The 25,496-nt window shown below is 38.8% G+C and overlaps 1 protein-coding gene across 33 annotated transcripts in view; it reads left to right on the forward strand.

Annotated features, from left to right (window-relative positions):
* The first annotated feature begins 3,491 nt into the window (after nucleotides 1–3,491).
* Nucleotides 3,492–25,496, forward strand: part of fbrsl1 (fibrosin-like 1) — a 584,485-nt gene continuing 562,480 nt past the window's right edge. For all 33 annotated transcript variants that reach the window (XM_073952014.1, XM_073952015.1, XM_073951998.1 and 30 more), the window contains exon 1: nucleotides 3,492–4,606. In XM_073952014.1, the coding sequence (XP_073808115.1) occupies nucleotides 4,334–4,606 (273 nt within the window). In that variant the 5' untranslated portion in view covers nucleotides 3,492–4,333. The remainder of the gene's footprint in view (nucleotides 4,607–25,496) is intronic.

Raw genomic sequence — 25,496 nt, forward strand, 5'->3', positions numbered from 1 at the left:
AGTCCTTCCAGTAATTCCTGCTGTCTTTCTTTTAGACGGAGACGATTTCACATTGCGTTTGTATTTCCTCTGTGGTTATGATGTGCAGCTTAGACACCCACTACTTGCTCCTCGCCCTGCTGATACTCTCCATTTCCAATTCACCCGTGCAGTCCTGCGGAGTTTGACCTTTTGCTGGTGTAGCCAAGCACTTCTAGATCCATGGTTAGAGCACACAGTCTAGTGGAAGTAGACATCTTAAACGTAGTGATTACATGACTGGAGAGATTTTGTGTGATTAGATAGATAGATAGATAGATAGATAGATAGATAGATAGATAGATAGATAGATAGATAGATAGATAGATAGATAGATAGATAGATAGATAGATAGATAGATAGATAGATAGATGAGTGAAAGATGGATTGATGGATGGATGGAAAGAACAAAAGAAGGATGGATGGAAAGAGCAAAAGAAGGATAGATGGATGGATGGATGGATGGATGGATGGATGGATGGATGGATGGATGGATAGATGGATGGATGGATGGATGGATGGATGGATGGATGGAAAGAACAAAAAAAGGATGGATGGATGGATGGATGGATGGATAGATGGATGGATGGATACATATATGACTGGATGTATTGTACAGTAGATGAGTGAAAGATGGATGGATGGATGGATGGATGGATGGATGGATGGATGGATGGATGGATGGATAGATGGATGGAAAGAATAAAAGAAGGGTGGATGGATGGATTGATACATATACAGATGGATTGATGGATGGATGGATGGATGGATGGATGAATGGATGGATGGAAAGAACAAAATAAGGATGTATGGAAAGAACAAAAGAATGATGGATGGATACATATATGGATGGTTGGATTGTAGATGAGTGAAGGATGACCGGATGGATGGAAAGAACAAACGAAGAATGGATGGATAGATGAATGGATGAACACATATATGGATGGATGGATTGTACAGTACATGAGTGAAAGATGTATGGATTGATGGATGAAATAAGTGATAGTTTGACAAATAAACAGACCGATAGACAATGACCAATATAAATCTAGGTCTCTATCTATATATCTGATTATATAGACAAAAGGATGGACCTAACAGATGAATGGATAGATACATGGATGGATTTTACAGTAGATGAAGATAGATAGATAGACAAACAGACAGACAGACTGAGAGAGAGAGATAGACAGACAGACAGACAGATATGATATACATTATTGTGCGAGTGGGGTGTAAAATAAATCATTTATGATGAGTTATATGATCTTGAGACTGTGTGTGAGTGGTGTTTTAAAGGACAGCTGCTCACTTGCTGCCTTAAGGCGACCTCACAGTATCTAACAGCTTATAACTGCAGACAGAGCCCTGAATTATTATATGGAAAAATGAGCTAAGACCCAGACTGCAACGGTGAAAAAAAAAAAAAAAAAACACACGTTGACCTGTTGTGGTGCAGTTTATGTTTCTGGGGCTGCATGACATCATGTGCACTTAAATGCAGGTTTACAAGAAGGGCTCGAGCATGAGCAATCTGCTCTAGTGGAGATTGCAATAAATGGAAATAAAAATGACTTTGCTTACAGTAAATGTCTGTGTCAAATCTCATTCTGTGACATTTTTACTGTTGTTTTTTACATGTCTGTAAATGCATAACTTAAAAAACAAATGCATTAACCCAGATGGCTTATTAATAACCCATATGTCGCATATTTAAGTGTAAAGAATTGACCATAGTAATCTTATTTGTATTTGTAACAATTCATTGTTTTTCGATGCCTTCAATTCGCCCCTGCAAGTTATGTATTTGCACTCTCTTTCATTCACATACAGCACTTGAGCTGAATATAATGGATTCCCCTGAATAATTCAGTAATGTGTGATTGTGGGCTACTCTACTGAGTCCAAAGACCACTGTTAGCTCCTGCTGTTATAGTAATGCCTTCCCTGAGGACCGTGTGGTGACTGCGGATTGAAGAGTCTCATGAGTTTCTTCCCCTGAGCTTTGTGTCCACAAATCTAAACTGGCCAGTCAGTGTGATGAATGAGCTGTGTACAGCCTCACAGTTAATCAGAATGTACTGGGTTTAAAATAGCAATCGTTTGCAACATAATTGTGAACACCACAGTTATGCAAACAAGAAAATGTTGATAGCGAACATCAGTCATGTATTCAAAAATACGGAACTGCTGATGAATGGATGGATGAATACAAGTAAAAGTGGATAGATAGATAGATAGATAGATAGATAGATAGATAGATAGATAGATAGATAGATAGATAGATAGATAGATAGATAGATAGATAGATAGATAGATGGATGGATGGATGGATGGATGGATGGATGGATGGATGGATGGATGGATGGATGGATGGATGGATGGATGGATGGATGGATGGATGGAACAAAAGAAGGATGGATAGGTCAGACAAATGACCGGATAGTATAGGAGATAGTTTGACAAATAAACTGATAGATGGAAAGAGGGACTGGTTGATATATAGATAGACAAATATTTCCATTTGTCTATCTATATATCCGTTGGTCTCTGTCTTTCTATCTGTTTATATAGTTTATATAGAGGGATTGAAGATAGACGGATGAATGGATGGATAGATGAATGGATGGAATAGGTGATAGTTTGACAAATAATAATAAACATAGGGACCAATAAATAGAAATATCCATCCATCTATCTGTCTATCTATACATCTGTTGGTACCTATCTATCTATCTATCTATCTATCTATCTATCTATCTATCTATCTATCTATCTATCTATCTATCTATCTATCTATCTATCTATCTATCTATCTATCACTATCTATCTGATTATATAGACAAAAGCATGGATACAGTAGATGAAGATAGATAGATAGATAGGTAGATAGATAGATAGATAGATAGATAGATAGATAGATAGATAGATAGATAGATAGATAGATAGATAGATAGATAGATAGATAGATAGATAGATGGATGGATGGATGGATGGATGGATGGATGGATGGATGGATGGATGGATGGATGAATAGATCATACAGATGAATGAATGGAATATTATTAATAGGTTAACAGACAGACATATACCTTTTGCAAGAGGTTAAAGTTTATTGGATGTATTACAGTGATTGAACCAGATTTGAGGTAGATTATGTACAGTCTGTCTCTCTTATCCCTCGTTCTCACTCTCTATGTGTGTGTGTGCTGCAATAAAGGAGAGGGTTGATAGACTATACAGTGGGATCGGTGTGGGCTTTTCGAGCTGCCTTCACTGATGCGCACTTGGCCGCTGACAGCTCGCTAACTGCGCGTCTCTCCCCCCGCTGACAGGCGGACGTCACACACGAGAAACACCCCGCAAATGACATGCCACGAAAAAATAAGTTCCTCGGAGTAATATAATAAACCAGCTCACTTCCTCTGGCAATCGCAGAAGTGGCGGAAGTACGTCAGTTTGCTTGACTCGGAGCATTTACACTTCGCAGTGCGATTTCTGACGAGCAAGAAGAGAGAGAAGCGGAGATGTGAATCATCCGCTGTCTCTTTAAAGGCACTTAGCGAAGCTTCACGTATTCCGACAAACACGCCGTCGTCTCTGCCTTCAGCCGCAGCGCGCGCGGGCAGCGTTGAGGAATGGACGCCTGCAACTTACTCTCTTCTGGATAACGAACTCTTTTCTTGCTTGGATATGGTTTGTTTCTGGTGGATTGCGTGCTGAGGAAGGATCTTTGGGGATATATATAAGAGCGTTGACGCGGACCGCGTTGTCTCGGATGGTTTTGTGGCGTCTCTTCACGCTGAAACTTGCTGATAGAATAAGTTCCTATTTTTAAATTGCGCGACACACACGCGGAGGCTTATTTATGCTGTTTCTGACACAGTGGCTCATGGATTGGGTGGAAATTAAAGCTGGGCCGGCGACATGAGTCCAGAGCGCGGTCTGCAGTATGTACACAAGCTGATGTTATTGTATAGCGTTGCAACAAAGTTGCCGTGCGCGTGGAATTCACGCTACTGCAATTAAACAGCCATTTTGCACCTGTTTTAATGAAACAAGGCGTTTCGATCCTGTGACGCTGTGCTTTGGATTATAGCTACACGCCTCAACCTGCATGGATCACATTTGTTTGTTTATCACATTACGGAGCTTAACATCCAAGGTCATACTGTAAATTGTTTACAGGCTTCAGTATCTTATGGGTGTGTTTCACTGATTGTGTGGAATCGATTGGTTTTTACGTGATCGGGTGTCATTTTTTCTTTTGGGTTTTTGCGGGGGGGCGGGGGGAGGACATCGCACCGATTTTAAAATGGAAGGGAAAGTGAAGCAGAGTCGCAGATCCCGTTCGCAGCGGGAGAGGGGACGGAAACGGGAGGCACGCGCCGGGGAAGCCCGCAATCGGAGCCCCTCGTCTGGTTCCGAACGGGAGCGAAGTCCCGGTAAAAACGCTCCGCCACGCTCGACATCCTCGAACAGAACACCGCGACCCCCGCGGAGGAAGAGACGCGAGTCTAGCTCTCAGGAGGAGGATATTATTGATGGATTTGCTATAGCCAGTTTCGTCAGTTTGGACCGTCTCGAGGTAAGAACCAGGTTGAATATTCTGAACACGTCCGACCGTCTATGGCCGCGGCGACGGTTCAAGTTTTTTGTTCTTTACACGCTTGTGATGATGACATAACCGCTTCTGAGGGCGCTAAACAGGTGTTCGGTGTTGTCACTGTGTCGCATTCCTGAAGTTCTCTTGTCAGTGAGCGATAATGATGACAAAATACAGTAAGACTACGCGGTGACGTAATAGAGGTCATGGCTTTTGATGTTTCGCGCTGTCACTCTTGCAGAAGTGTGTCAACATTGTTTGGCAGGTCACTTCGAGGAAAACAGTAAAACAGTCGGTTTGAATAGCAAGCATTCTAATACCACTTGGCTTTGTCATCTGGTAAAGTGCTGACATGATTTCTGACAAATAGGAAGTTGTGGTCTTGATGGTTTTAGGGGCTTTTGAAATCTGTAAATGTCACTTAAATGACGCTTATTATCTGCTGATATTTAACTCTGATACGGCGCATACCGTGACTGTACTGTTTCAGTGACAGATACTGTTGTTCAAGTCAAGATGATAGACTTGTTTTCTTGGTTTAAACCTAGTTTAAAATCCATTAAGTTGACTAGTACTTGTTCCTTGAGTGCATTGTACAGTTTGAGTTGTGAATATCAAAATGGTTTCTTGAAGTTACTTATGTGATATAAGTTAAGGTCTAAATGATATTTTTCTATAACTTAATGCACACTTATCAGGGATTCATACACTTATTCACCTGCAGCTCTGAGTTGGAACAAATCTTTCTATGACAAATGCTGTTGTCCATACTAAAAAGTTATGTTTGGAAAGACTAAAATGCTTTTCTCTTTCTCTAAGTACATAAAAAGTACCTTTAGAGTTGTGAATATTAAGAAGTAGTAGCACGTTAGTTTATGTAACAATTTACAATATTATCTACTAGCTTATTGCCTGCCTATTATTAAGATATTAACAGTTTATGACCTATAGAGTATGATCTAATTCTACATCCCTAATCCCGGCCTAATAAAGTACATCCTTAATGACTATTTATAAGTGGCTAATTAGTGGTTTATTGGGGTAATTGAGCGAGAATTGTATGTTAAAATTAAAATACATTTTCTTGGGGTTACTCATAACCTGCTCAAAAATGATTTACTCTTCAAAGATTCCAAAAAAAAAAAAAAAGTGCAATTACTTCACTGACATTTTTAAAAAGATCTAAGGTTTGTTTGTTTTTCCATTTCTTACTGGTTTTGTCACACGTTTTCCGGTATTATTATTTACAGGCAACTTAGCTAAAGCAATTTTCCTGTGATGATTTTTTTACAGACTTAAAATATTACATTCATTGATTGCAGCTTGAGTACATTTTAAACATCCGAGTTGTGAATATGAAGACAGTACTACAATAATATGAGCAAATTGTTTTGACTCATTAAAAAAATGAAATGTTATATATTGGTGACCTTAACACAGTTAAGAAGGGCTTGTAATTGTTGGATGCCACACTGACTGTACGTTGTTGTTGCTTTTTGCATTTAACTATTTCGTTGTTTTTACATTGCCTAATAGTTTCTTACCACAAAAAAATAGCATCACACCATTGACCAATGTTTATTTAAAACAGATCCCCAGCAGCACCCATTATGTCAACGTTGTTTTCTTAAGTGAACCTGAAGAACTGTTAGCCATCATGTGGTGAATGTGGGCTGTATTTGTTTTGCCTGTGCGCACATGTGTGTTTATTCCAGACAGTATCATTGATTCATCAAATAGTGTGTTTAAACTTGTAGTACTAACAGACAAGCTAATAAGGGCAAGTGAGCGACAGCTTTACATATGTGTTTTGCAAACTGCCTTTGACTGAGAGTTGTATAGTCAGCTGAAGTGGTGGTTGTTGGCCAGCGAGTGCGAGTACATTCATGACAAATGACAGTGGCCTAACATGACCAGTGAACTGTAAAACAAGGCTCAGTCACATAAACAAACACTGACATTCTAATACATCGACTGTGAAAACAGTTTTCATAGTATGATCTGGAGATCAAATGATTTATTGAATGTGTTATGAATATGTAAAAAAAAAAAGCTAGACTGCGTGTGTTTATTTAAACATTACTAATTGAGCAGAAGTTTCTCCGCTTCATAGACCTGTTCAGGCATTTCATCTCTTTATACGACACAGAAGCCAAATCTGAAGAGGCATAAATTTACAAAAATGTGTATTTACGCAGACCGTTTAATGCAGCATAGCGTCTTTACTCTGAATTCTGAGCACACACAGACCCTGTTTAGGGCCACTTTAAATCGGCCGTGTAAAGATGTTCTAATAAATAGACATTTTCTGCCAGGGCTCCAGACTAATGTTTGAGAGCATTGGCACTACTGGCGTTCAATTTTGCAGATGGAGATAACAACACTTGATTTGGTAAAGCTGCTCATGTGGTACTAATTGTATTACAAGTTTCATAGAAGCTTGACTTGAGAGTAGCAGAAGTGCTTTTTATTAACTAAAACTGCAACAGCTACAACTTATACATTTGTAGATCACTAAAAGAATTGTATAGCAACCTCACTAAAAAGTTAACCAAAATGTATGCTTTCTATGACATTTGTTATGCAAAACTTTGATGTAAAGGCATTTAGTACAGTATAAATGCCAAAAATACAGTATTTTACACTGCTTTAACCACAAGTATTGTATAACAACCTCACTAAAAAGGGTATCCCATCTTTTTATGACATTTGTTATAAAAAATACTATGATGTAAAGGCATTTTGTACAGTTTAAATGAAAAAAAACATACAGTAATTATTTGACATCACTCCTTTAACATGTTTAATAATGTAATTTGATCTGAACATTCCACATTTCTGCCAGTGATTCCAATGAAATGAGACCACTGTAAAACCATTATAATAATTTGCAATTAGAGGAATGAAAAGTCTTCTAACTTGATTGTAGTTGTACAATTGTTCAGGTGTTTACCGCATCAGCATTGTGTTTTTAAAGGCATAGTTCACCCAAAAAAGGAAAATTACCTCACCATTTATTCTCTCTCATGTGATTTTAATGTTTTTTTTTTCTCTGTTAAACACTAACGAAGTCCCTTTGAGACAAGTTATTTTAACTCTGCAGCTATCTTTGAAATGCCTCTCGGGCAATATGCTCACCGCGATGGGGTGAGCATATCTGAATGGGGAAACATCAAATTCTCCAAAACTGTTTGCCAAGCTTATGATTACAATACATTTTTGGAATGACCAATAAAATTAAATAACAACTGTCTCACAAGTTTCTTTTCTAAATGTCCTTGCTCAAACTAAGTCAACATATTTTTTAGATTGCCCAAGCTAGTGCGCATGCTCACTCAAAAGAAACAAGATCACAACACCAACCTCATTTATGGCCGTTCTACAATTTATCATCCTCTGAATAATGATTTTTTTTTAGTTTGTGGGTGTTTGGGTAGTTGCTGTCATGTTCGACAGGACGGGCATTTGTTTTATAAAGATTACAAAACCAGAATGTTTTGTTTTCAAGTGTAGTGGTTTCATTTAAAAATAAATATTTCAAGCTTTATGTGGATATATTTCTTTTGTCTGTGAAGCAAGTATTCACTGAGATTCCAGTTTGTTTGTTGACCACCAAACTGTTTTAAAAGCACACATCTGAGCTTCTTCCACTAGAAATGGTCAGTATATAGTGATTGATGTTTGGCTCCTGTATAGTAGGCAGGGCTTCATTCGCCATATTGACCGTTACACTTGTCCCCATTCAAAACTATACGAGTGATATGTCTTGTGCATTCTGTTGTTTTTGACACAAAAGAAGATGTTTTAAAAATGCTGGTTGATAGTATCCATTGACCTCCATAGTATTTTTTTCCAACAATGGCAGTCAATGGCTACCATCAACCAAAAATCTTTCAAAATAATTCCTCAAAAAACTGTGTCCAACCGAAGAAAGAAACTCAGAAAAAAGATTTTAAACAAGTGATGATGACAGAGATTTAATTTTTGGGTGAATTATCCCTTTAAACAAGTTTAGATCTTTAACAAACTTCCTCATTGGATTTCTCTGGATAGTGGTCATCTAATTCCAGTGAAACGCATTCTGATACACAAACAGAATGCCATTGCTTATCAGTTCTGCAAATCGCTAGTGGCACCAGCACGACCTCTTTCAAAAATTCAGTCGCACTGGCAGGAAAAAAGGTTGCAAATACAATCACTTACAGTCTGGAGTCCTGCCTGCTCTGATTACTATTGGCTTTGCTTGCAAATTTGTAAACATGCTAATTGTTGAAAACAAACGATGAAAATTGAAACCCCAGAGACTACATTTCAATTTATCTAAATAGTTGTTCATCGTATGAACAGCACATCACTTCATGCTAGGAGATTTTCGGGTTGGCATGATTCTTTTAGGAATCCACCCACATGAGCAGCGTAATTCGGGCCACTGCAGATAAACGTGTCGAACTCTTCCTCGTGTTTTGCATGTCTGATGAACAGCTCAATGAATAAAGCGCTCCATCTGGCAAAAGAAATCCATCAGATACATTTGTTTACTACTAAACGATTTGCTTCTGAATCAGATTACCTGTGTGTACAGATTTTCTGGGGTGATTTAAATGTCAGCTGTGGGATATGAGGCAGTGTGGTAGAGGCTTTGAGATGCATTTTAGCAAAATTACATAATGCCTCCCAGCTCTTTAAGTCCTTCTGTGTAATGAAGTACTTAATTGATAAGAATGCTGCAGTTATTCCCCCCTCCTGAGAACCAAGAGGCTTGTGCGAGCGTGTGGATGTGCTGGATACAGGATGTAAATCCTCTTTGCTTAGGGAGTTGATCCTTCTCTGGGTTTAATGTTACAAAATGGAATTTTGTGAACGCGAAGTGTATTAGTTGCATTTTATGATCTGATCTCTGCTTGTTCTTATTGTGGCTGAGCTGTCACACTTTTCGTTTACTTCCACTGACATGTGAAGACACGTAGGCTTCATATCCAAGTCAGGCTCATTCTGAAAACGTACCGCTATATACATTTCTGAAGAGTGCCAAATACGTCCCAGGAGGTACAAATTTTGTTTAGTTCTCAAATTTCTCTCAAGAGTGCCATTTGTGCCTGCTTTTCTTGTGTAAATCCACCAGAGGCTGCTGTCAACTCACTGACTGACTGATCGACTGACCCACGCTCCTCCTTCCCTAAACCCAACCAATAGTGTTTTCAGAAACATCAGTTGACCTGCACACCCTTCCCTAAAACCAACCGGCAGTTTTATATAGCAATCAGAAAAAGAAAAGCCCTCACCTGAATTTTACCACATTTTTGATTAAACCATATTCTAACCCTGTTATTTACTTTATTTTTAATAACTCTTTCTAAGAACTGATTTATTTTGTCTTTGCCATGATGACAGTAAATATTATTTTTCTGGAACCATTCTTCGCCGACTCAAACCCCATTGTCATGGTCAACTTCTCTCTACGCCCTAAGTCTGTCAATGTACATGGCGAGCTAACTGGACAAACTGGTAACCGCTGGAAAGCCTTTCATACCGCCTTGTAGCGTTTGTTTTAAAGACGAAATGCAGCCATACATACTTCTGCCTACATAATTTGCAATCTCCAGAAATATAAATGGGTCTATATATTCAGAATAAGCCGATGTTACCCACATTATAGTAGACATTTATTGTTTTGTTTTTAAATAAATGTTATAGATGTCTAATAAACATCTAATAAATATATTGGCTGAAGCAAGGCCTATAACTTGATTGTTTTGTTCTAAAACAGGGATTGAAATTGTTACAGTGTTACTTTTTGTTTTTGGTGCTGTTCTCTTTCAGACGGCAAAGTTTCTAAACGAACCAAAATTTCTATGCAAGTAAACTCTCCTCACATTGGTCAGAGTTTGGTTTATTTTCCAGGATTCCACTCAGATGTCATACATTGTCATTTTAATTTATAACAATGTGAAATTAAACTTTATTAGCGAAATGGTGCACATTCATTTTGAATGATGACACCCACAGACATAGTCCTCACAAATATATATCCTGATTTGATGATCATGATCATGATGACAGTAAATAATATTTTATTATATATTTTTCAAGACACTTTTATACAGCTTAAAGTGACATTTAAAGGCTTAACTAGGTTAATTAGGTTAACTAGGCAGGTTAGGGTAATTAACCAAGTTATTGTATAACGATAGTTTGTTCTGTAGACTATTAAAAAAATATATAGCTTAAAGGGGTTAACAATATTTACCTTAAAATAGTCTTTAAAAAATTTTAAACTGTTTTTATTTTAGCTGAAATAAAACAAATACGACTTTCTCCAGAAGAATAAATATTTTCAGACATATTGTGAAAATATCCTTGCTCTGTTAAACATCATATTTAATATTTAAAAAATAAAATAAAATAAAAATAGGCTAATAATTCTGCCTTCAACTGTATGTATTTATGTGTGTGTGTGTGTGTGTGTGTGTGTGTGTGTGTGTGTGTGTGTGTGTGTGTGTGTGTGTGTGTGTGTGTGTGTGTGTGTGTGTGTGTGTGTGTGTATGTGTATGTGTATGTGTATGTGTATATGTATATATATATATATATATATATATATATATATATATATATATAGATATAGTTAGACAGTATGCTTTCTTTTTTGTATTCAACATGAAACGCACTTTTATTAGTAGGAATGATATCTCTACTCATCATTCTCATCCATATATATGCCTATTACACAAAGGGATGCAACGATTAACCAGTTTCACTATTAATCGTGTTTTAATTTGTCACAGTACATTCATCAAAATGGCTTCACAACACTGCGTTTCTGGCATTTAACAATGGCTGAGGCTATTAAATAAAAGTCTTTCACATATCCTGTCTTTTGTACATTCAAGTTCGTTATCTCCAACGGAGGTGCACAGCTTGTGCGCACATATTGGCAGTGACATGCACGTGGCGCGCGAGCAGTATGATCTGCTCACACTTTCCTGGTGCACCTTGTTAAAAGAATGCCGTGAGTGAACAGAGTGAGTCACGTGACCAGAACAACCAAAATCTAAAGTCATTCCATCCCTTATTACATATCCATAATACACTATGATACAGCCTGCTTTGTTAATTTGTTGGATTTTATTGCTTTCTCACTATGATCGAACCGCACAAGTGTTTGTTTCAACCATATCATTCAGGCGGTCTCGGACTTATTGTTTAGGTTCAGATCAGAAAACCATTGTGGGTTTCACATTTGCCCAATTGAACTGAGATAAGCGGGCAAACACGGCAAGTTCTGAAACAAATGTCTAGGTGTGAAAGCACCTTAAATTTAGCATGTCAATGAACACTAATAGACATCTAATGATAAATATAGACATGTGGTTAGATAAACAGGAATGAATGAATACACATGAAGTCTGTCAATCTGTCTCTTTGATAACTAGTCTAGATGTAGACTATTTTTAAATCTCAATTCGGTTTTCACAAACAGTCCAAATTGAGCCTTGATGGAATAAAAAGTGTGACAAAAAAGGCCTAGTTCATACTTGATCACATTTAGCATTTTTGTCAATTCAATCACAATTGGACAGTGCTTAATACAGTTAATTAACAGGGGTTTAAGTTGTTCCACATTCATGCACTTTTAATAGTAGCTGTGTTATGATTCAAATAGGTTGTCTAGGGAGGGTAAACGTAACATTTATAATATTAGATTATTACTGAGTGGATGGATGGAAAATACACCAGGACACAAACTTTCCAATCGATTTGTTTATTCTTATGAGGAGAAGAAAGATGAAGCCAACAAAAGATGGGTTTACATGTGTGCGCTTTGTATAATGTATTTATAATAAAAAAAAGAAATACAATCAAAAAGTTTCAGGGGAAAAGGAACTAGAGTGGCGCCAAAGCAAAGAACTAAACAAAACCAAAAGCCACCTAAGCTAGAACACAAGATCCCCTTCTAAACTTACTAATAAAAATCAAAATGTGAAAAAGAAATGGAAATCTTAAGCATTTGCAAAGCCACACATAAACTCCCTGAAATAATAAGCAAAAATACAAAATGCGGCGCTCAGCCACTTACCTAGTGTTTCTGAACATTGAAGATACCTACGGGCAAAAAGTATGTCTCGCGACTTAGTAACCTATTCCCTTTTCCCCAAAAAGGAATGATAAACTCTTTAACCTTATTGACTTAATTTACATTGGTGTATAGTTATTCAGAAACACAGAAAAAAACATACAGTATGATCAGAAGCGAGCGAACATAAACCAACACACAAACACATACAGCATTCTGTAAAACAAGGCGTGCTGGTCGAATTTAAAGTCCGCGGAACGAAGTCCAATTGGTCCACAAGGAATTGCCCTAATAAGGAGTGACATGCTCGGGATCCAATCAGCAGGTACCTGGTAGAGAGAAAATAGCGGAACAAAAGGTGATAGGGCAAGACAAAGAGCAAATGACAGACAAGGAGAGGCGAAGGGAGTCAAGCAAAAACAGAGAGGGAGAAGGCACAAAAATACAAACTCCCACGGACCGTAACAAGCTGTATTGTCCTTCTGTTGACCTAGAGTGTGATCATTACTGGATGTGTTGTGAGATTGCGCACCAAGACAATATATTCATGCTTAATATGCTGCGCCAAAACACACAGATTATGATTGAAACCACAGTTGCCAACCTCATCCTTTTTAGTCGTTTGCTTTTCCGCTTTCTTGTAGATCTTTTAAGATGGCTTTGTTCATTCTATAGCATGCATGTGTTGTATACAAAAGTGAGGCAAAGCTTGATTTTAAGAGGAAAGAGTCTCTGAAATGTGAACACAAATGGTCACTAAAAAGAAACCTCATTTGAAACATTACATTTATAGCATTGGAGCGTGACATTAAAGAGATGGTTCACTCCAAAAATGAAAATTCTGTCATCATTTACTCATCCGTCACTTCTTCAAAACCTATTTGAGTTTCTTGAACATAAAGTAAGTTGATTTAAAGAATGCTGGTTAATAAGACCTATTGACTTCCATAGTATTTTTTCAAAATACTGGATGTTCTTCTGTGTGAACTGAAGTGTTTATAACCACATGAGGGAGAATACTTATGAGGTCAGTTTCACTTTTGGGTGAACCATCACTTTAAAATAGAACTGACTGCATATTTTTTACATCATGCATGGAATATTTGTTGAGTTAAGATACATTTGTTTGTTTTTTGTAAAAGACACTGCATAGTGTAATATATGCCTAGTGCTGTATTCAAAATGTGATGTCTGTCATAGCTTTACCCATTTTACCCATTTCAAGAGTTCACACTTAGATATTGCTTGACAGCTGTAAGCAGGTTTGGCATGCTGTCCCGGGAGAGAACCCTGAGCTCGGAGATAGTTGAGCCCAGGGCTCCCGCCAGGTCCATAGAGCATGTGAGGGGAGTACGAGATCAGGTGGTTCTCGAGAGCTCACCTTTTTGTAAAGGAGAAAAGGAGGAGAAAGGGGTGGATGGGGGGTTTCTTCGGAAAACGAAGATAAGGGAGTAATGTCTAGCTAGGCTACTTATAGTGGGTTAGGATAGATTTGATTGGCTAACTAATGAGTGTAGATAGGTGGCCAGCTGCTGTCAATTATATCACGTGCTCCTCTCGAAATTAGTTTAAAAACTTCACTTCAAGAGTTCACACTTAGATATTGCTTGACAGCTGTAAGCAGGTTTGGCATGCTGTCCCGGGAGAGAACCCTGAGCTCGGAGATAGTTGAGCCCAGGGCTCCCGCCAGGTCCATAGAGCATGTGAGGGGAGTACGAGATCAGGTGGTTCTCGAGAGCTCCCCAAATGCATGAAGCTCGGGACAGCAGCCGTGTATTCGAAGAAACTCCCCAAAAGGCTTGAAATGCTATATCCGGCTGCTGGATATAGTTATTTGAAAAAGAAAAGGTAAAGAGGGCTCCTTTGGAGCAAAGGGTGAAACAGGTTCCTGCGGGAACCCGAGCAGAGTTGGCTTGGGCTGTGAATACTCCTGCTGGAGTAGAGACTCGGGGAGACCACTGCGGGGGTCAGAGCCATGGGGTGGGCGGGAATCCTGCTGGAGTCATTACAAGGGAAGGGGAGTGAAGGACTCCGGCTGGAGAGGGGGGTGAAGGGGGGCAGGGGGGGCGGGGACTCCAAAGGAGTAATTTGCTCGAGGAACACTCCTTGCGGAGATTGAGCTGGGAGGTGGCAGCACTATATATAATTATATATTTATATGAAACATATAGATATATAAATATATAATGGGGTAATCTAGGGCCTTGGGGGGGCGTTTTTACTGACTCTTGCGAGAGTCGAAGCTCTTGGCTCTCCTGCGGGAGAGAGAGCTGTATGTGCCATCTCCAGCTGGAGTCGGGAAAAGGAATGGTCGGTGAAGCCCCAGCTGAAGGGGGAAATGGCAGTTGGGCGATGACCCCTGCGGGGGTCCGGTGCTCGGGATTAACTCCGCGGGAGTTAGAGCTTGAGGGTGACAGCACTATATATAAATATATATTTATATGCGTGGGTGCATATATATATACATATATATAAATAAATTAAAAAATAAAAGATAAGTGTGAGAAATAAACAAAAAATAAACATAAATAAAAGCTAGGGCCGGGGAGGGTCGGTGACATGACTCGTGTCACAGCCTGGGGTTGGGTGAGCTATTTAGCTGCTCCAGTAGGAGTCGGGAAAGATGAGGGGAGGGGGAAGACTTCTTACTGGAGGGTGACGGGCGGTATAGGTGCTCTAGGGGTGTTCCTGCGGGAACAGAGCGTGAGGGTGACAGCACTATATATAAATTCATATTTATATGCGTGGGTGCATATAGATATAAATTTATATAAATAAAATCAAACAGAGAGAAAAATAAATAGTGCTATACTATATGTCATTATGGAATGACATATAATATAAAAAGCTAAGGCCAGGGCAGTGAGATGATTCCTGCGAGAATCGAAGCTCGGGGTAACGCCCCTGCGGGGGCCAGAGCCATGGGGGGGGGCGGGGTCCTACAGAAGTTAGAAAAGTTGGGGGGCAGTGAAAACTTCTGTGGCAGCGGCCGGGGGGGGGGCGGGGGTGACAAGGGGGCCTGGGCAGGGAGAGAACTCCTACTGGAGTTAGGTGAGTGAAAAGGGGGAGAAGGCTGAGTGCAAATCAGCTGGAAGGAAGAAAGGAAGCTAGATGGCTGGGTCATGCCCGCGCCCTTGGGAGACTGGGTAGTTCCTCTGCCCTCGGGAAGCTGGTATGGTTGGGTCGTATTCTCTCCCTGGACTAGGCCCATGCCCTTGGCCGCTGGGATTACTGCGTCTGCTGGTGAGGGTCCTCTGAGCTTCCCTGAGATGGCTGTGGCTGAGTCAGATATAAGATTTGAAGGCGTCGGGAGACTACTTTCCTAGTGTTTGTATGTGTTGTTACGATAGCCCTGGTGTGCTGCTGTGGTGGTGGCTCCAATTCTGAATGAGTGACTGGATTATGAATCTGGTGGGAAGCCTGAATGGTCCTATGACTTTAAGGTGTTATGAAACCAAAAATGTTATTGAACGGAATGTGTGGATGTGTTGAGCAGTGAGAAACTGATGAAGTGTTCTGGGGTAACTTAAAATGTATAAATGAATGCTGACGCAAATTGTGTATGCTGTGGTTATGTTATTATCATCTTAAAAGGAGAGATGGAGTCAGCTGCGGCTCTGCTTCTGATACCAGTTTCTGAAAATAAAGCAAAAGAGAGTCAGCGATTTCCTATGCAACTAGGAACATGTACAGAAGTATTTTTTTTTTTTTTTTTTCTCAGAATGTATTGACTATATTGCCCGTTAGAAGCGCATTGGCGGCCCCGATAATATACCCCACGAAGGGGGCAGCATCTGTGTAAAAAGGATATACTGAGGATGAAATTGGATAGCTAATAAATGAATGGCTTCTATTCCAGCGCTTAAGGAAGGAAGCATAAGCAGGTCGCATGCTTTAAGCGCTACCTGATGGTTACGAACCTTTATGAATTTCATTTCTGTTAAACCAGGAGTCACCAAATATGGTACCGATGGGCACCAGATAGCTCACGAGGCTCTCGTGTGTTGCTCACAGGCCTGTTCTAAAATAGCTCACCATAACACCACTTACAAGTAAGCTTTCTCTAATATAGAAGTAATCATTTAAAATGTAAATATTTGCAAAGATAAATAAAATAGTGTTGCACGTTGATATATTAATTACAGGGTATTTCCTACCCTGTTAAATCATTGTTGGTAACTTTGAGAGAATCATAACATGATCAGTGACTACACCTGGATGAATATTATTCATTATTAAAAAATAACCAAAAACTTAAATTATAATTATAAGTAATTTGAGCAATTTGTTATTTGAGAAGTGTTTATCCAACTGGTAGCCCTCCACGTTAATCGGTGCCCGAAAGTAGCTCTTAGTTTCAGAGGTTAGTGACTCCCGTGTTAAACGCTAAAGACAACATTTTGAAGAAGACTGAAAACCTGTAACCATTGACTTTCACAGGAAGGAATAAATAATAAGGAAGTCAATGCGGCTGTCCGTAGTGCCCAGCCACAATTCATGACACTTCGTATTCTGCCGCGCCGTGGAGCGCTATTTGTATAATTGATTAGTTTATTTGATAAAGTATGAATGCTTGAGTCTGGTGCGCATTAATCTACTATCCTCTGTCGTAAGTGCGTCGCGTCACCGCGCCGTCGGCGCCTCTGCGACGCCCTTCAGGCAGAGTTTGTTACGGCCAAGATCGGATTTAGATCATTTCTCTTCTATTCCGGAGATTGCTGCTGCGAGATAAAATAGGTGAGTGACGAAAAGGCATCCCTGCGGGATAATGCGCATGTGTGTTTGATGTTCTAGATGGAGAGCAGTTTATGCTTAGCGTGATATTTCTTCCAGAATATAAAAGGGGACTGATTGTCGATTTATTCAAGTAGCTTATTAATGCTTGAAATTCTATCACTCCAAATTGATGCTTAAGAATTCTATAGAAGTGCTTAAGCCGGAGGTTCTTCCGCAATGAGAATGCAAATATTAGAAAACCGGTCACTAGTTTAGCTGGGGGATATTAGGGAGAGAGAAACGGGAACTTGTAGGTGAATTACGTGCGAACACCGTAGTTATTGGTGAAATCCAGCGGATCGTTTTTAAGCATAAATGTGTGGGCTACTTTTGCATCCGAATGTTAAACGGACTACGAAATGTAATTGTGACCTCCGATTGCCAGAAATCGGGTGGCGGGTGTAATGTTGATTGCAACCGAGCGCTGCAGCCGTCTAGATTAGAGAGATTGCTTGGTTTATAACGTGATAATTTAAGCATATTCATCTGGCAGAATCATGCTGTTAAAGCTGAAAAAGGCAGAATTATGAGGAGATGAAAGAGCCGTTATTAGACGTTTTTAGAAACGTTCTAATGTCCATTTCAGTAGGGCTGGTATGGATGTGCTTAACAGGGAATTGCTCTGTGATTTCTGGTGTAGCGTTGGTGGACGGCTAGTGAGGTTGTGGGAAGGGAGCGCCGAGATCGGCTGTGCTTCAGTAGACGAAACCTGGAATGAGAAATTCAGAAAATTAGGTCAGTTACAAACGTAATTCAGTAAAAGCATAAACATATTGACAAAAGTCGACAAGTAATTTCTATTTTATAATAGAAAATAATCAGCAGTAGCTGCGAGCTTGTAAAAATGAGAGGGGGAAAAAGCAATGATACGCAAGGTAGAGGGGCGGGGTGCGTAGGTGGTAAGGATCGCTGAAAGAGGAGGACTGGAGTGTGCACTGGAATCGGGAGCTGCAGGATGGAAGAGGTGAGGTGGGATTCCCAAGAGTTGCTTTATTGTCCGGGAGATAGGTTTTATCCGTGTTTAGAATTATGATTGCTGCAATATGTCCAAATCCAATATTGCTTTTTAATCCTTTCCTTGATTCTCCGGGGAGGCGGAGAGATTGCGGGTTTAATGTCTGTTTAGGATAGGGGGTGTGGCAGGAGCGTGTTATGTCCTGGGGGTGGCGGTGAAGACGTGGATTCGCAAGTGTTTTGGGTTTAATGCAGCGGCTTTGAATTATGGTCCCGGCGTCTAGGAGTTTGGAGGAGTTCAGTGACAGTCGTTGTTGGATATGAGTGACACATGATGATGCTGGAGAAGGTACGTAGCGGAGCTGGGGATTGCATTGTGATCTGGCTGGAGTGGATAGGCCTACGGCCTCTCGTTGGAGCCTCGGTCTCGAGCTGACTTTCATGCTGGGCTGGTTGTTGTTAAGACGGGGCTGGTGTTTCAGGGAGCCCGGAGCTTTCTTTCTTGTATGTAGCTGCGCTGATGCTGTTGTGATCTCAGCCGCCGTCGCTGTTGTTGTTGTTTTTGTCATTTTTTGTAGTTGCTGACGATGGTATTAAAGGTGGTGTGGTATTGTAGTTGAAGAATAGTAGGAGATGTGGAGGATCCGTTTTGTCCGTGAGTAACTTTTGGAGAAGCTAGAGCGGACCTGTCGTTTGTTTCTTCGGAAAACGAAGATAAGGGAGTAATGTCTAGCTAGGCTACTTATAGTGGGTTAGGATAGATTTGATTGGCTAACTAATGAGTGTAGATAGGTGGCCAGCTGCTGTCAATTATATCACGTGCTCCTCTCGAAATTAGTTTAAAAACTTCACGTATTAAAAGACAATAAAACCTGTTTTTATTGAATGACTAGTAGTTAAATTATAGGTGAGGCTGATGATTTCAAAGTGGAAGCTTAGGAATTTTTGGGAAGCGCCTATATAAAGCATTGCACTGGAATGTGGTATCTCCAGTTTGATGATTTTTGTTAAAGTGAATGAGGATGATGGTGAAGAACTGGTTTTACCCTTATTCTGTTGGTATTGTATTTACTACATATCTTTCTTAAAATGCAACATAACAGAAGATTCAATTGATTCACCAGCTGATGTTTTCAAAATTACACATTAGCTGCTTTAAGATGTCTAACGTATTGATAGCTGTTTTAAACAGTCTTAAGGCTGATGTAGAGGCTGTTTTGAACAGTCTTAAGGCTGCCCATTTTGAATACTCTTTTTTCAATGAGAGGTTTGAATGATTTGCTAACAGCCGCAAGTGTTTTGCATGCTGCTTATGCGACCTTCGCGGGAAACCGGAGCACCCGGAGGAAACCCACACACATGCGGGAAAAACATGCAAACTCCACACATGAATGCCAACTGAGCCTCAAACCAGCGGCCTTCTTGCTGTGAGGCGAAAGTGCTGCTGAGTATCACAGTATTAATAAATATTGAAATTATACCAATATTATCAACAACACTTTGCACAATGCGCAGCTGATTCAGTCGTTGCCTATCGACATAACAACTGCACCACATTTCTTTTTTTCTTGTCAACAAAAAGGCGTTGCAGTTAGCCTCGCGTTTTTGAAACGCGAAAAGCACGTTCAATGTGATAGGTCTCTTATTCTTCTGCGTCAAGAGCATGGTAGCTCGTATAGCCCTTACCGTGGCTGACGGTGACATGCATCTCTCAAAAAATAACAAGAAATAACACAAGTTCTGTGATTGGTTGGCTTGGTAGTTTTGACAAGTGTGGGTGGTGCTGAGAGCAGCTAGCCTGATGGTGCGAGTGCTTACAAGAGTAGAGTTTCGTTAAGGATCTTCAGATGGAAATTTTTGTTTTGTGTTTACCTTATGATCAAAGTAGTTGAACATTAAGGTTGCAATCAAGGCATGCGTCGTGGGTCACAGTGATCACTCGACACAGAAGTATAAATCAGTCTTTAGACAGGGGGTTGGAGAGGGGTAGCTGGGCGTGGGCATGGGATTATAACCGTTTTCAAGGTATACCGTGGTTTACAAAAGTCAAGGTTTTAAAACCTACAAAATTTTCTGCAATACCGTTCCTAATGTATTTGAATGATATTTTATTTATGTTTTTTTTAAGACAACAATATCTCCAGCAGAAAAGATGTCCAAAGATGTCGTTTTAAATTGTAAAAAAAAATTAGTTTTAGAAACAAATGAAGAGAGTAGAAGTCAATTATTCATTTAGCCTGACATGTTTAGTCTTGCTAAATATTTTAAATGTTTCCCAAATAAAATATATTGTGTTTAAATGGAAAAAAAATTTTTTTCAGACATTTAAAAATAATATATTTTAGAGCAGTAATTACAATATTGTGAAACGTGATATTTTTATCCAGGGTTACCATACTGTCAGAATCTTATACTGGCCCGTACTTGGGCATTGTGGCACTTTTTAAATACAACACCATAACCATATTAATAATAACAATGAACCTCTGTATTTGCATCCTCCTGACCTGTGCTATAGTGAGTGTGGGAGAGGAAGAGGTGGAGAAAATTGAGAGATAATAAAAACTGTGACCTACTGTAAGATGCTGTTTAAAAGATTTCACTGAGGTCATGCGGTTTATCTTTATTTGTTTCTCTTCGCCATTAGTCAACACAATGTTCTGTGAAAGACTGTAAATAGTAAGCAATAAACATTCTCAAGGCCGAGTTGGAAAATTCACCACTTGTACTATTTTCCAGCAATTGAGTTTTTTTTTTTTTTCTTTCAAGAAGCACCCGCTGGCAGAAAAAGCTGTTCGGCAAAGACAGAAACGACAGACTAGCATTAGTGCTCCTCTGAAAATTGCAATAAAAATAATGGGGATGAAATTGAGAGTAGTCATAAGTGGCTCATTAAGTAATAGTGTTTTCTTTTTAAACAGGCAAACCTTTTCCAAGTTTCTCATTCCGCGAACACTATTACTGTTAAACACTTGTGCATTGAAGTGGAGGATATATTTTCTTCCATTAAGATTTATGAGCATACAAATGATTTTTGAGTCTTGTAGTTCCCCTTGCACCGTGGAAGTGTTTGCTTTAAACTTGTTTCTAACATGTCTCAGCCTGTTTTGACTTTCGTTTAAGGGCTTTTGGTTATCTGAGTTGTGGTTGTGGTTTTCTGTTTGTTTCTGGGCGTCGATGAAATGTTTCTTTATAGCAAGTTTCACATCATTGTATGTAAAAGTTTGTTCATTGCGGATTTTCAGATAAAAATGACATAACTCTTTAAATATATCAGTTTAAAGATATTTCTTTAATAGAGTTTGCCCTTTTTGTGTAAAAAAAGAAGAATACATTTCCATTTACCATGTTCTGCAAGTATAAATTTGTTAGATGTTCCTATAAATTTGGCAACCTTAAAACTTAATATGTAGCAATATTGTTGATGTTTGATACTATGTAGACTTTAGCTTAAACATTAACAATCGTTATATAAGTTTTGCTATCCAAAATACAAATATTAAACTGTAAAATGCTTTGCAAACCACTATAAAGGGGACCTATTATCGAAGATCACTTTTATAGGGTCTAAAACACAGTTGAGTGGCAGCAATGTGAATATAGCCAGTCTTTAATAGTTAAAAAATAAAGTCAAACTTTATACAAAAAGTCTGTAAAACACCCTGATTGACGTTTTCTTTTTGTACATGTCATCGGGCCCATGAGCCCCCTCCATTAGTGAAAATCTCTTCCTTTTTAGTAAGCAGCCGTCTGCCATTAAAGTTTTCACCTGAAGATAATGTCATCAACTTAGAAGCGTTATAAATGTGCAGTTTTAGGATAGACAAATGATCACTGTTGTCTCTATAGACTTCTGAGACACTTCTTTGACACTGTTTTTCGCAGAGATAAAGTTAGAGATCTTGTTTTAAATCGGCTGTTATGGTGATGCACAGGCATTTGCTGCTCTGCTCTCTATTAAAAAAAAGTGTTGAGGGAGCAATCTCATTTGAATTTAAAGCAGCAGCCATTAAAATGGCACGCTTTAAATCAAAACCTAAAAGGGACAGTTTCAAAGGATTATTAAAAATATATATATTTGTGAGGTATTTTGAGAAAATACTTTACATACAAACTCCAGGGACTTTAGAGACATATTTCATGTCTTGTAAAAAGACATAAATAATAATGGGTTTCCTTTAAAATCCTAGCAGGGGCTTTTTTAGCATAAACAAACGTAATGTTTTAATTGATTTACATAATAGAAAGCTTGAAAAGTAATTAATTATCAGATTAAAACACATGAAAACCATTGATTTTGATTTACAATTTAGCTTTATTTAATAACTATGGTTGTATTGACAACTTTTGATAGTGTGTCTCCCGACTTACTTGCATACAAGGTTGCACAATATAAAAAATCTAACATTGCGATAATTTTTTTATTCTGCGATATTTATTGCGATATCAAAACAATTTCACTAAATTCTGCATTGTTTGTTTGATAGCTGAGCGACAAAAAAGCAAGCTCAAATTAAATGTTTCAATCAAATTTAAATGATTCAGATTTTTAAAAAATGTATATACTGCTATTTGACGAATAGAGGACTATGCAGAAGACATCGGCAAGCAAATCAAGCCAAAACTAGTGTAATTCTGTTATAAATTTGATTGTTTTGTATTAGTTGATATAAAGCAATGTTTTCTAGAATTTTTTTTACATTCGTTAAATAAACTAGGAAATTACCCATGATAATTTGCCCCACCTATATTTACCTTCGAGCTTTGATCAAGTTTGGTGTTTGGCTCTTCATAAGAAAAAGTTTGGGCACCCCGGTTTGGAACAATGTCGTTTGTCAAAATGGTATGTTTGTTGCAAGTAGTAGGATAAAGTAATAAGCAGGATAAAGTACATCCAGTATGGTTGTTTTTACAGAATAAAGCCCTTCAGTCTGTCGATAAGCCTGTCAGGCTATTTTCTGTGACGATAACCTCCTGGATGTAATTTAACCCTAAAATAAAGTACAGTACAGTATACTACAGTATGATTTGGTACCCTGATCAGGCTTGTGTTTTCACTGCCACTAGTACACTTACTTGGTAGGCATGGTGAATGAGAGAACACTGAGGTCAATGTCATGCTTGCTTGGAGAAGATAGCTTTATGGGCTGTTCCCATATTGTATCTTTTGCACACTCGAGTTGATCATTTCAAATCTAGACAAGCGGTAAGCGCATGAATAGATGAAGGAAGCGACACTTTTTTAGATGCTACAAGCAGCAGATCCTGTTCTTGCTTCTTTATTTGTAGCTGTTTGTCACAAGAAGATAATGTTTGGTTTAAGCTCGGGTCAACCATGGTTCATTGTTGTACCTTATTATTGTATTATTATGATGCCATGTTCATTCATTCTCAGTAGGGTTGTGCCGATAGACGATACTATCGTCTATCGACGATAGTCAGCCATATGGACGATAGCTAATAAAAATGACGATAATACGGCTTATTTTCTAGTTGTTGTTTTTTTTTTCAAAATTATTATTAGGCAGTTAATATTATCAAAGTACAATTCATTGGCCCTTGCATATTTCACACTGTCATCGTCGCGTAACCTTCACCCACCTGACACCAGAGGAATATATTTTAAAAATCATTCATAAATTTATCAGTGTTAGGCTAATATACAAAATTATGTAATAATATATAATTTTTGTTATTGTATAGTTATGCTATTTTTGTTGTAGGCTATAACAAAAATACTAAAACAAAACGAAAATAATGCACTTTTGCCGTTTTTTTTAACATGGTTAAAATAACTGTACAATGTCTCTTTATAACAAGCAGGCTTGACATAATTTGTGAAAGAAGGAAATTTAGTTTTAAAGTCCTTAATATGTTTTTCAAATAGGAGTGATTCTCTTTTAAAAATCGTCATATGCATGCAAGCCGCAAATGTATGATGCGTATTCAAAATAAATGCACAATAATCAGTCGGCTATGAAAATGAAAAGGTTTATTTCAAACTCTAACTTGTTTAACATATTTACCATAAAATAATGTTTATCTTGTTGCTAATAGCCAAACACGTTTCAATAAACAAAATGCAAAAAAAAATTAAATAACCAAGAACTAAAATAATGCAATAGTTACATTGCTTGCAGATTTAAAACAATATGACTGTTTACGATGCAAGAGTAATGCTTCCGTCTACAGATTTTTTGCCAAAAAAACAAGTTGGTTAACTTTTTCTGGTTTGAGTAGGCTGCGAAGTGGAGTGATTATGTTACCGGCTGCGCTAAACACGCGCTCTGAAGGGGTGCTAGGTGCGGTAACACATAGGTATTTTTTTGCCAGGTTTGCCATTAAAGGAAAACGGCGTCTATTTTCTTTCCACCAGTCCAGTGGCTTGTCATCACCATCAATTACTTCCTCTTGTAAGTAAGACGTGATTTCAGATTTTGCGCGCTGGTCTACAGGTGTGGATGTGGACACAGACGGCTTTGCTCTCCCAAGAAGACGACCCAGTGTTTTGATCCTCTTAGCCGGCTGATTCTCACTTGATGACGTACCTGCCGCATCTTCTTCCTCTTCCTCCTCCACTCTGATGGGTACAGGTGGCATATTCTAATATTCCACCATCTCAACCTCAAGCTGTGATTTGATCACATCAAGTTGTGCGGCATCGATGTGGTCGCCCTTATAGCGTGGGTCAAGGAGGGTAGATTTGCGCATTAGTTGGAGGGTACTGTCGTCATATTTCGAGTCGAGTTTCTCCAAAATCCGCCGTTTAATTCCTGCCGTCATCTCCACATCAGTCTCCTCCTCCTTCAGGATATCCTTTGTTAGCTGCAGCATGGGCAGCAGAGATGAGACTGTCACGTAATTTTCAGCTGATAAAATATCAGTAAATTCTGCGACAGGCTTCAACCCATCCCTGACAGCCTCTAGTACAGCAATGTCCTGCCAGGTCACGTTTGGGAGTGTTCCACGACGGCTCTTGTCATCAGCAAAAACCCTTTTGATGGCAGGAAGCTGTTCCAGAACTCTTACTACCATGGCATATGTTGATCCCCAACGAGTTGTACAATCCTA

The sequence above is a fragment of the Danio rerio genome, chromosome 5 (genome assembly GCF_049306965.1).
Source record: "Danio rerio strain Tuebingen ecotype United States chromosome 5, GRCz12tu, whole genome shotgun sequence".
Taxonomy (NCBI): domain Eukaryota; kingdom Metazoa; phylum Chordata; class Actinopteri; order Cypriniformes; family Danionidae; genus Danio; species Danio rerio.